The sequence below is a fragment of the Sorex araneus genome, chromosome X (assembly GCF_027595985.1).
Source record: "Sorex araneus isolate mSorAra2 chromosome X, mSorAra2.pri, whole genome shotgun sequence".
Taxonomy (NCBI): Eukaryota; Metazoa; Chordata; class Mammalia; order Eulipotyphla; family Soricidae; genus Sorex; species Sorex araneus.
The window spans coordinates 63,668,293-63,681,554 of NC_073313.1; the positions used below are offsets into that span (position 1 = coordinate 63,668,293).

The 13,262-nt window shown below is 39.0% G+C and overlaps 1 protein-coding gene across 3 annotated transcripts in view; it reads right to left on the reverse strand.

Annotated features, from left to right (window-relative positions):
- Nucleotides 1-13,262, reverse strand: part of AFF2 (ALF transcription elongation factor 2) — a 552,818-nt gene that overhangs the window by 164,800 nt on the left and 374,756 nt on the right. For all 3 annotated transcript variants that reach the window (XM_055122196.1, XM_055122195.1, XM_055122197.1), the window contains 2 exons: nucleotides 8,497-8,533; nucleotides 8,188-8,221 (listed from right to left, as the gene is read on the reverse strand). In XM_055122196.1, coding sequence (XP_054978171.1) covers nucleotides 8,188-8,221; nucleotides 8,497-8,533 — 71 coding nt within the window. The remainder of the gene's footprint in view (nucleotides 1-8,187; nucleotides 8,222-8,496; nucleotides 8,534-13,262) is intronic.

Here is a 13,262-nt window from a genome sequence, read left to right on the forward strand (position 1 = left end):
TCATGTTGGCATGAGAACAAACTCAATAGCAATACTCAGATCTAATATTTGCCCTGAACTAAACCAAACTGACAGAGACCATTGTGATGTGCATGGAGGCTGGTCTACTTTGGTCTAATGCCTGAGTCTGATTCCAACTGACTTCACCTAAGAGGTACCCATAGTGCCCTGAGGCTAGTCTGAGTATAGTTCAGAGCACAAACTCTGGGGTGCATTCTGTTCTGAATTTATCAGTGTGGCCCCTTTGGTGACTCATTCAGCATCTCTGGGGTATGCTTTTTGCCTGCGTATATATAATGAGGGTAACTCTCATCGATTTGTTCTTGAGAGAAGATGTGACTGGCATATAGCAGACATTCCATACATGCAAGTTAGTTGAGGCAGGGGTATGATGGTGCAAGTCTAAACAGCAGTAACTTGTGAGCTTGTTGAGGACAGGACATGTGCTGTGTTTCATCCTGAATTAGTGCAGTAATTTACCAGAGTGACTTGCCTTACACACAACATGCCTCAATGCATTTTGGTAGAGCAGAATGACAGCTTGAAGAAATATATCATGGTATAAAAATGATGCAAATAGGGTAATAGTGATAAAAAAGAGAAACACTCAGTTCTGCCCTAATGGACAAAGGAACCACTGTGTCTTATTACAGAGGGGGATCAACATCCACCTTCTGTGAAGAAATCTTTTTTTTTTTGAAGTTTTTAGGTGTTTACTGTTTTTGTTTTTTTAAATTTTTTAAATTTTATTGAATCACCATGAGATAGTTACAAGATTTCATGTTTGGGTTATAGTCTCACAATGATCAAACACCCATCCCCCCACCAGTGCACATTCTCCACCACCAATATCCCAGGTATACCCCCGCCTTTCCCACGCTCCCCCTGCCTCTATGGCAGACAATATTCTCCATACTCTCTCTCTTCTTTTGGGCATTATAGCTTACAACACAGAAATCTTGGGCATGCAAAGAGCAGAATCTTGATCTTGCAAAGATGCATGCGAACTAGGCAAAAACTGTCTATATTTGCTTTTGTAATGAAACTGGAAATCCACAACTCCCCATGAAGGGGCCCTGGTGTTCAGTGTCAGCACCAGCAGCTTAGTGCTTCTCAATGGGAGCATTCCAAATGCCAATATTGCTTGTTGTCACATTAGCCAATATACAATCCTCAAAATAAAATCCTCTTGATGTCTGATTACTCTTCTTAAGGACCTCATGCTGATTCATTTCAAACCGTGAATTACCTTTAATTCACAGCTTGAACAGGCTGCCAAATTTTGTTTTCTCTTCTCCCAGGTGGCTGTCCCTGATGCAGTGGAGAACTTCCAAAAATATATTAAGTCCTTAGGAAAAGTTGGCAAGCTCTGAGATGCAGAGCATAAAGAGGTTCAAAGCAAGACTTGGCATATGTGTCAGTTTGAAAATCGGAATGGCTGTAACTGGTGAAAGTCACTGAAATTACTAGTTTGTCAGGAGAGTTTACTTAGGGTTTTATAAGCATCAAACTGATAAATAGTATTTCTCCATTCCAAGTACCATATCATGTATTCTATTTACGAATTAATCTGATTAAGAAAATCACAGTCATTTATTCTCTGCCTTGTTATGCAGTCACTTTGCTACCAAGATTCTCTCTAAACAACAGAAAAAATATCGACTTAAGAAAGAAATGTATTAGACCATCAGAGATATGCCTTATGGCCTGAGCCCACCAGGAATTGCTCTGTCCTTCCTACTTAAAGGAGAATTTTTCTGATGATGAAATTTGCGTAGAAGAATGGTCAGTGTGAGCATGCAAGTGAGAGAGTGTGTGGCAAATAAAAACAAAACAGCTATCTAAACATTGTCATGCTTATTATGGGTCATAGTAGCACTGTAGCACTGTCGTCTGTCATCCTGTTGTTCATCGATTTGCTCGAGCGGGCACCAGTAACGTCTCCATTGTGAGATTTGTTGTTACTGTTTGTGGTATATCGAATACGCCACGGGTAGCTTGCCAGGCTCTGCCATGCGGGCGGGATACTCTTGGTAGCTTTCTGGGCTCTCCGAGAGGGACAGAGGAATCGAAGCTGGGTCAGCCATGTGCAAGGCAAATACCCTACCCTCTGTGGTATGGCTCCAGTCCTAGTACACTGGGTCATAGTACAGTGCGACAATTCTAATACTTGTTCTATTTTATATGGTACTGGAATCTGCACATCACATCCAGAAATGTTTAGAAGCGGTACTTCTTTAGTTAAATAAAATGCTTTTGATCTGTTTCTATAATCTATAATCTGTTTCCCTTTAGTTTGGGGGCCACACTCAACAGTGCTCAGGGATAACTCTGGGCTCTGTGCTCAGCGATCCCTCTTGGAAGTGCTCAGAGCTTAGACCTGGCTCTGTTCATCAGAGAGTCTAGGAAGACACAGAGATTGAACTTCGGTCACATGCAATGCAAGTAGGTTCCCTGATGTACTATCTCTATGAGCCCAGGTAGGCTCGCACAACAATTTGAAGGTTATGCCAAGATACAAAAGGACAAAAATTCAGGTACCAAATCCTTAAACCCATCAAATATGATAAAGAAAAACAGCTTGTTGGGAATAGAAAGGGTATAGATCCCTTGTCCTTGGACTCCAGCCTTCCTACCAAGGAGCTATATCACTTATTTGGTATATCTGTACATTCATAGCAAAATATCCATTCAATGTATGCATTTATGGGGCTAGAGCAATGGTACAGCAGCTAAATCAAGTGTAATAGGTCAATACAAATTAAAATACCCAGCATGGTACCTGGGACCTAACTTGGCACATGGGCCCAATAGCACATGATTATTACTTGAAAATTCTGTCATTCTGGTAATAATACAACTTTTCATTTTAACTATATTAAGGGATTTCTTGAAATTATGGACATGAATATTCATCACTCAAGGTAAACTAAGGTTCACAGTAACTAGCTTTTCTTGATAAGGTCTTTTTCAACTCTATGTCCATGGCTTTTACATTTTCATACCTATAGCTTACCATAAACGGCTATGGTAAGGAAAGAACAGCATTTTAGTATATCTGACTTAATAATGCCTTTTTAATGGAAACCACAGATGTAAACAAAGGAGATGCTTGAGTAGAGGAAGCTCTCTATGGTTTCCAAATACAGACTCCAAATGCTAACAAGCAAGTATCACAAAGAAACTAGCTATTTGGACCTGTCATCTCCACAGTATGCAAGAAGTGAACTGAAATCCAAAACTGACTAAATGGATACCCTTGAGTTCATAGATAAGGTCAGAAATATGCTTTTGAGGCAGGAACTAAATGTATTTTATATATTCCTACTTAGGATGAGTAATGAAAGACCAAAATTGATAAGGAATTTTAATCAAATAAATGGAACAATGCAACTCTACTCAGAAAATCCAGGTTCTTGGGATCTCAACTCAACATTCTCTTCCAGGAATCCTTCACGGTTTTGTGCAGAAGCTAGAAGGTTACACAGTGTGTGATGTGCACATTCAATTGTCAAAGATTATCATTGGAGGAAGTGGATCTTTTAGAGTGAATAGTCATGATATCATCATACACACATATGGCTCAACAAGTCTGAAATATACTTTGACCTTTCTAAGCCTGTGCTCTACTTTCTCTATAGGAACAGAGACATTTTTCTGAAGGAGGCTATAAATTGCCTTGGATTTAGAAATCCAAGTGATTGTGAAGCCAGTCTTGAGATTATAATAAAGTTTGGATGTATAGAAGGCGAGGAAACATAGTTTTTTCTTCAAAAATTATTAAGAATGAAATTTAACTATTGATGCTGTTACATTCAATTACAAAAGAGTATGACAGCTTACATTTGAATTCTGACACCTGTAGATTTTATGTATTGCATCAATCTGGTTAATTTCCTGTAAGGGGCTCTCTCTGTATATATATATACTTTGAAATAAATTTTTCCCAAATACCATAGTGACCATGAAACAGAGACTCAAACTCAAGTTTTGAAGACACTTGGTCTAATACTTTTGCCTCACAGACAGTCTGGGTTACAGATGGAGCAAACAGGATATCACCTTATTGATGGGCACCCCATAAAACGTGTGTGATCAAACAAACTGAGCATGGGTAGATCAAATTCTGCAAAAACTAGTTACTCTGCTGGGATAGGCCCAGGGAAAACAGAAGCAGAAGGAACTTGGCTTGTTACCAACTTGCACCAGGCCCACTTGGGCTGGTGTTTTCAGATCTAGTGCCCATGTGTGTACTCATTATAAACTGCCACATTCAAATGGAACACCTCATTTTGTTAACAGGGAAAAAAGCCAAGATGAGAAAAACTAAAAATGCACCTCCAACAATAAGGGGTTCTGCTTTACAAGGTTGCCATGCCTTTCTACTGCAGTAAGGGGCAGGACATTTGCTAGCTGTGGAAAAGTATCTCTCCTGCACCAGGGTTAATTTTAAGGCTGCTACCTACCAAACTTCAGGCACCACAAGCCTGTGTACCACAACATTCTAAGACTCGTGGAGGATACCCTGACCTGGAAAATTCTAGAAGATGGCAAAAAACTATTATTAAAATTCTGATCTATAGGGACCCTCTGCGCCTAAAGACTTTGACTCCAGAGACCTAGCACATTTGGACATCCAGCACAGCTTCTTACAGCAATGCACTGGGACTGTGAACTAGGCTACAACTCTGTGCTGCAAGGGGATGGATCTTTCCTCCCCACCCTGTCTTCCTGCACGGAAAATGGCAGCGACAGCAACATCCACGTGGCAGGAGCCACCTCCTAAGACTCCTAACCCAGAGGTATACGTTTTTTTACACTTGGGGCTCCTAGGGAATCATGGGAAGTTGATGTAACCAGCACGCCCTCAGCCCAGATAAATTCGGATCTGCTGAGAGTGAAACGGACCCTCTGCACCTAAAGACTTTGATTCCAGAGACCTAACACATTTGGGCATCCAGCGCAGGTTCTTACAGCAATGCACTGGAACTGTGAACTGGGCTATGCAATTTCTGGCAGAATTTCCCTGGACTTTATACAGAAATCCAAAACTTAACATCTCTTAATTGTCAGCAATGTTAAACGGTTCCTTTTTAACAGGTCTGACTTGGGGGGTACTCCAAATAATAACAGTGAGTTTTTGTTGAAATATTGAAGGTTATTAAAGTAGCAGCCATTTCTCTGGACTGTGAACTAAGCAACAGCCCCACGCCAGCCGAGAAGAGGAAATATCCCTCTTTCCCAGTTGTTTCCCATTTTCAGGGAGAAACGCCGCATGGCGTCCACCATACTATGAGGCGCGGAAAGGGGGATGAGGGGGAAAAAGAAGGAAAAGGAAAAAGGGAAAAAAGAGTTATGTACTTGGAGCAGTGGGGCTACATATCTCTTCATTCTCAGCAATGGAAAACTAGTTATCAAATGCTTCCTTGGTAGTAGGGCTGTCTTTCTTGGGGGGAAACTCCAAGAATAGTGAGTTTTGTGTTGAAATATGGAATGTAATCAAGGTAAGGAGAAAATGAAGTGAAATTCATCAGTTATATAGTTGGGGGTTGGGGGGCGGGGGGTGTACTGGGGTTTTTGGTGGTGGAATATGGGCACTGGTGAAGGGATGGGTGTTTGAATATTGTATAACTGAGATATAAGCCTGAGAACTTTGTAACTTTCCACATGGTGATTCAATAAAATTTTTTAAAAAATTCTGATCTATAGAATTAGATCCCTAGAATCCACAGATCAGAATTTTAATAATAGTTTTTAGCTTGAAAATGATTATCAGCTTAGCCATCACCATCCCATATTTACTAGAGTGTGCTTTTAAAAGCCATCTAGAATTTTCCAGGTCAGTATATCCTCCAAGAGTCTTAGAATATTGGGGAGTACACAGGCTTCTGGCACCTGGAGTTTGGTAGGCTAAAGAACTGGAGCGATAGCACAGCGGGTAGGGCACGTGCCTTGCATGCGACCGATCCGGATTTGATTCCTTGTCCCTCTCAGATAGCCCAGCAAACTACTGAGAGTATCCCGCCCACACGGCAGAGCCTGGCAAGCTCCCTGTGGCATATTTGAAATGCCAAAAACAGTAACAAGTCTCACAATGAAGACGTTACTGGTGCCTGCTCGGCAAATTGATGAACAATGGAACAACAGTGCTATAGTGCTACAGTTGTGCTAAACCTATATTTCACAATAAGAAAAGATTTTAATATAACTGAATTATAATAGATAGTGCTTGGACCTTACATCAAGCAGCTAAAAAAAGAACAGTCTGTTCATAAAATGGGCTCAGTGTCTTCTATTTTTATTGATGCTTCCTGTGCAGAACCTTAATCCTATTGAACGCTCTGGATACCCCTATGCTATTAAGTGCTATTTCCTGAAAAGTCAATCTCTAATTATAAACCACAATTGGTGAGTTTATTACTGTCAGTTATAAACAATTCAAATATTGCCTTTTATGATATATTTGAAAATCAGCACATTTTATAGCAGGAGGCTAGTAATTTTGTTTTAGGAGTAAGATTCTATAACAGGAAAATATTTATAGATAGTTTTATGTTTGAAAACCTGTGTTTCAAAAATGTTCCAGTGTGTATGACTATGTGTACCTGTTTCTGTGTGAATAATACTTTCTCTTTAATGAAAGTAGAGCTAGGTAGGAGGATAGTAAGATCTGGTGTTACTAGAATCTCAAGGGCAAGACAATACAGTGTGTCACTGTCACTGTCACTGTCATCCTTTGCTCATCGATTTGCTTGAGCAGGCACCAGTAATATCTCCATTGTGAGACTTGTTACCGTTTCTGGCATATCAAATATGCCACGGGTAGCTTACCACCAGGCTCTGCCTTGTGGGTGAAATACTTTCGGTTGCTTGCCGGGCTCTCCGAGAGGGGCAGAGAAATCAAGCCTGGGTTGGCGGCATGCAAGGCAAATGCCCTATCTGCTGTGCTATTGTTCCAGCCCAATTCAGTGTGACTAATGAAAATTCTGCAATGAACAACATCAAAAATAATTTTGATTTTTATGTTTTTATTTAACTTGGTATTTAAATCAAGGGGATTGTTTTATTTCTTCCCCATTCCTTATTTTTTCTCACTTCTTTATAGGAAGAATTCTTGGTTGTTGAAGTTGAACTTTAAATTAGGAGGCAGATATCAGGCCTGAAAACCAAATAAGAGAACCAAGAGAACCGATGATGGGGTCAGGGCTTTGGGGGCATTACTGCTAAACAGAATCAAGAACGTGAAAATGCCATCAACTTCCTAGGAGCCTGTGTGTATTTGGGAGTCATTCCCAGTTGTTTTATGCAATTATTTGTGATCTTCCAAAAGGTGAACAATTCACTTCAAGTGTGCCATTAGGCCACTTGAATGTCATAAATTATTTCATTTTGACAATTTTCAAGATGTGACTATTACACAGAAAAGTTGACTTCCATTTCCTATTATTAGGAATAAAAGAAGTTGTAAGAGAAATACTCCCAGGATACACTCTTGGACAAATGGATATTACAAAGTCTACAGTAGTTAATCTGAGAAAATTGGTTTCTCCATGCCTCTCTTTCAGTTAACATTAATAAAAAATGAAGACAGAGTGCTGAGTGGATTGCAAGGTTCTGGTTCCTGAACTTCAACCTAGTTTTATGTAATATTGCATCTTCTTCTGACTGCCCTTGTTTTTCTTTAATATACTGGTGCCTGATGACCTGCAAACATCAAGGTCTCATGCTGACTGACCGCTCAGCACTTTATGTCACATCATGGCTGATCACCCATATTCTCTGTCCATCCCACTCAGTGGCAGCTGATTATTATGAATAAGGATGCCTGTTATTGAAATTACAATTGTATTTAAGTATTGCTCAAAAAACTAGTGAAGAATTACAATTGTTTTCATTTGGTGAATATTCAAGTATTGCCCCAAACTCATGAGTCAAGTTTCATACTTCCAAAGGAGAGAGAAGAGATTTACAAAATATTCAGCAACATGGGATATTCCTAACTCAGTGTTCACAGATCACTTATGGAGGATGTAGGGGATTATATAGGGTAGTAGAGATTGAATTTCAGTAGCTCTGGCCCTTGAGAGGACAAGATCTGTGTGCCACCAAGATACCATGTCTTTGCCAAATGTCCCTGAAGGAGCCTGTTTGGGAAACCGAAATACTCATAACCTCAGCAATACTCACTTTGTAGAAGCTCTGCTGGTTGGGTCACTCCACTCTGAAAGCAAAGGACACACACAATTATTAACTACACTTTCTAGTGCCAAATGGTTATTCTGAGTTACTTTGTCTTGAGACATGCAGTAATTCTAGTTGTATCTCTTCACAGAATTCTAATATGTATAACAGATGAAATAAATGAACCAGTTTGGTGTATCATAGTATGACGTTTTTGTTACTATGGATTTCATGCTTTCAAGGTAGTAGGTAGAAAGAATAGAAGGAGAGATTGTGAATTTAGGTCTAAGAAGACTTAAAAAAGTAAACACTTACTTTGTAAGGCAAATCCTGGGGTCAGATGCTGTGATTCCTATAATGAAGAACACATACAACATAAACATTAGTTACATGAGATTATGGAGAATAAAAGACATATATTTGCATATATATAATTGCTAAAGACATAATATGATAAATATTTGCAAATAACAAAGCACTTAACATATCCATTAATTATTTGTAAGTATGTTGAAGAATTAAGATTTGTTCACCAAACCTGCTACAACATGACCATAACTGCCATTTTGTCAGAATTTTAAGTCAGATATATTTGGAAATATGTGCAACATGGGAATATTTGAATCATATGTGTGAACTTCAAGCATCTAATTTCTCACTTAACAAGGCAATCATGTCTCTAAGGAAGTAAAGGGGACCTGGTTCAAGCGAACAAATGATCATGGTGTGTGTTGAAGTGTAAACAAGACACTAATTAATAAATTTGCCCAGTTGTTCTTTTCCATATAAACAACTCCAATTTTCTACCTTAACAGAAATCCATGTGCCACATATCTCTTCCATTTTCAAAACTCCAGGGTTCTTCCAATTTCATGAAGAATTTGGGAAAGTATAGGAAGTAATTTGAAGTTTGCTCATGAAGCACATGAGTTAAAAGAATTGACATTTGATTTGAAAGTCACTATACACATAAGTACAACATGTACACACAAGTCATACACTGTTTACAGAAAACAGGGTTTGTACTTAACATGAAAACATGGTATACTAGTGAGGTTCTTGACAAAAATTTCAGTCAGAAAATTACACATATATATGAGTACCACATGATACTGTGTGCATAGAAAGAGTTTTACAATGTGTGGTGTGCACATTCAGTCACCAAAACTTATCATTGAAATAAGTGGGTCTTTTAGAGAGAACCTTTTAAAGAACAACTCCAATTTTCCACCTTAACTGTGACCCACACGCCAGACACCTCTCGAACTGAAGTTTGAAGTTTTCTCAGGAAGCACATAATTTATTTGCCACGTTTGTGCATTCGTGGCCAATTCGTTATCAACTGCGAAGCAAGCACTCCAACACTAGAGACAGTGAATTCAGGTAAACAGAAGAATTAATTACACGAATCACTGATGCAGTATACCTTTACAGCATAATGTAGCTACCAATAGAATAATTTATCTATAAATGAGGTAAGCAAGAAGGATAATACTGCCTTAATGTAAAATGAACTTTTTGATGTATGTAGCATGATTCTGTTGGCTCAAAGACTTCTCTCTGGCAAGATCATCATTCCAAAAGAGTGACAAAAATCAGACAAGATATTAAAAAAGATCCCTAAAGATCTAAAGATCTAACACACTGTTTGCTGTTCAAAGGCTTTTATAACCTCCCTGATAGAGAACTGACACTAAAACTTTTCATTGAGGTCAAAAAGGTTTAAATTACAAGCTTAAGGTGTGCACCTTTATAAGTCAATAACTGTTTATCCTATATTATGATAAAACTACACCAAAAGTCTAATACATCACCATATAATTATTTGTCCTTTTTAATCAATTTGCCCATCTTTCTCCCCATTGCTGTCTGGTGACCACCATTCTGATCTCATAATCTAAAAGTTTCTTTTCTTTGCTTTTATGTTTGCTGTTGCATTATAACATTATGTAAAGTCTGGATTATATAAAAATATTTAAGTTATAGTAAATGCTTAATAATAAAACAGTGCCTGTAAAAATATGCACTGCACAATAATAAATCAACATTTCCATATACTAATTCAGTTCCCACTAAAATTGTAGTTTCATCCTTCACTATAAATTGACTGCTTGTTCCCAATTGACTCACCCTCATTCTCTTTTTATTTTAATTTTTTTAATTTTGTTTCTTTAATTTCCAATAAGGGTGAATTAATACAGTAACTTTCACAATCTAACTTATTTCACTTCACACAATACTCTATAGGTATATCCATATTGTCACAAATGGCAAGACTTCATCTTCATCTGCCAATGTGCAATTATATTTCTTCCAAATCTTTGGTTATTAAAAATAATGCTGCAATGATTTTTAAATGTATCACTGTCACTGTATCACTGTCATCTCATTGCTCGTCGATTTGCTTGAGTGGGCATCAGTAACGTCTCCATTGTGAGACTTGTTGTTACTGTTTTTGGCATACCGAATACGCCACGGGTAGCTTGCCAGGTTCTGCCGTGCGGGTGAGATACTCTCGGTAGCTTGCCGGGCTCTCTGAGAGGGGCAGAGGAACTGAACCCGGGTCAGCCACGTGCAAGGCAAATGCATTATCCGCTGTGCTATTAGAGATCCCATGTATACAACCTTCAGAAACCTTAAAATAATATTTAGTGTATGGTACTAAGCAATAAATTGCATTATAATTTACAAATTTCATTTTTGATTGAAAGCATTTATACTTATCCTTTTTCTATGATGGAAGTGGATATCTTACTGAATAAATATAAATGTACACATATATGTAATTTTGGGCCACCAAAATCGTGCTCAGAGCTTATTCCTGGCTCTGTGTTCAGGGATAACTCCTAGTGATATCAAGGGACCACATGGGATGTGGGGAATGAACCCAGATGGGCTGCATGCAAGACAAATGCCCTATCTGCTGTACTGTTGCTCCAGGCCCTGAGATTGACTCTTGACAATGGATTCTAACATGTTTGGCCATTTGGCCAGCACTTACGTAGTAAAGAAGGGAAAACACTTCTAGAGCCAGTAAGAATAAACATAAAAACTACAGCATATGGGAACAAAGTAAATGACACAATAGTATCAGAACTTAAAAGCATGAGTCTATGAGCCTTTAAGATAGAGGCAAGTATTTATGCCCATTGTAATAGCTCCTCAAGGCACAATCACAGTATAGTACATTAACTGATGCTTACAATAATGCCAATATATTAAACAGACCAAAGCAAAGTCAGTATAATCTTTATAAGAAGTCAAGAAAATACTAATTATATTTCAAAACAATTCTTTTTTTTTTTTTTTTTTTTGCTTTTTGGGTCACACCCAGCGATGCTCAGGGGTTACTCCTGGCTTTGCACTCAGGAATTGCTCCTGGCAGTGCTTGGGGGACCATATGGGATGCCGGGGATCGAACCCGGGTCGGCTGCATGCAAGGCAAACGCCCTCCCCGCTGTGCTATCGCTCCGGCCCCTCAAAACAATTCTTATGGAAGTATAATCTTTGGTTATTCAACTAACCAGAACAACACATTTCTCAGAATGCCAAGTTATTTACCATTAGCATGTACTTAACTAAGTGAAAGTATTTCTACCTATTGTTGTTACTGTGTCAGGGATCAAACCCAGGGCCTCACACATAAAAAGCAAGTGCTCTACCAATGAGCTATATCTTTGGCCTCTACTTGTTATTTTTCAAATCACTTTTATTTTGGAGGTTGTCACACCCAGCGATGCTCAGGGCTTCCTCCTGGTTCTGCACTCAGGAATTACACCTGGCGGTGGTTGGGGGACTATATGGGATGCCGGGGATTGAACCTGGGTTGGCCATGTGCAAGGCAAATGCCATACCCACTGTACTACTGCTCTGGCCCCATACATTTCAAGACTTTTTTTGTTTTGTTTTGGGACAATACTCTAATTGGACAAACACCTTACCAGCTATTTTTAAAGGAGATTTCAATACAATGTAAAGGGAACGTTAATATAACTTTAAGACTCCAATAAAAAGTTACAGTGTCAAATGAAGCAAATATTTCATTAGAGAGATAAAAAGAGGTAAGATGCTTGTCAAGCTTGTCTTGTGTGCAGCCAAACCTGGTTCAAATCTCTGGCACCACATTTGGTCTTCTGAGCACTTACAAGGAGTGATCTCTGTCAGTAGAGCAAGGAATAAGTACTGAGCAACTCTGTGTGGCCTCACAACCAGACCAAAACAAATATTTGATTAGAAAGTGAAACATATGGTGTCTCATACATGTCTGAGAAAGTGGACCTAATTTTATTTTTTTGTTTTTGGGGGTCAGACCCAGTCATCCTCAGCAATTACTCCTAGCTCTGAACTCAGGAATTACTCTTGGAGGTGCTCGGGGGACCATATGGAATCCCAGGGATCAAACCCAGGTCAGCCATGTGCAAGGCAAATAGGACTGGATTTTTAACTTTAATTTAAGTAATTTTTATTCTTTTCATTGACATAATAATGTTGAATGTTGACAGTGTGTATATTACAGAAGTATAGTGATATATTTCTCTAAATGTGTATATCCATTGGCAAAATACCACTACACTCCATTAACCCTCCTCTACCCTTTGTTCTTACCCAAATCTCCTGTTCAGGTAACCTTAATTCTATACGTGAGAATCCAGAAATTCCTTTTCCCCCCAAATTTTATTCTGCTATAGCACAGTGAGTCACATAGTTATTCTTTTTTAAAAAAATATTGAATCACCATGAGATAGCTACAAGCTCTCATGTTTGGGTTACAATCACACAATGATCAAACACTCATCCCTCCACCAGCGCACATTCCCCACAAGCAATATCCCGGGTATACCACTTCTTTCCCACCCTCCCCCGGCCCCTATGGCAGACAATATTCCCCATACTCTCTCTCTACTTTTGGGCATTATGGCTTGCAACACAGACACTGAGAGGTCATCATGTTTGGTCCATTATCTACTTTTGGCATGCATCTCCCATCCCAACTGGTTCCTCCAGCCATCATTTTCTCAGTGATCCCTTCTCTCTTCCATCTGCCTTCTCCCCTCCTCTCATGAAGCAGCTTCCAGCTTTGG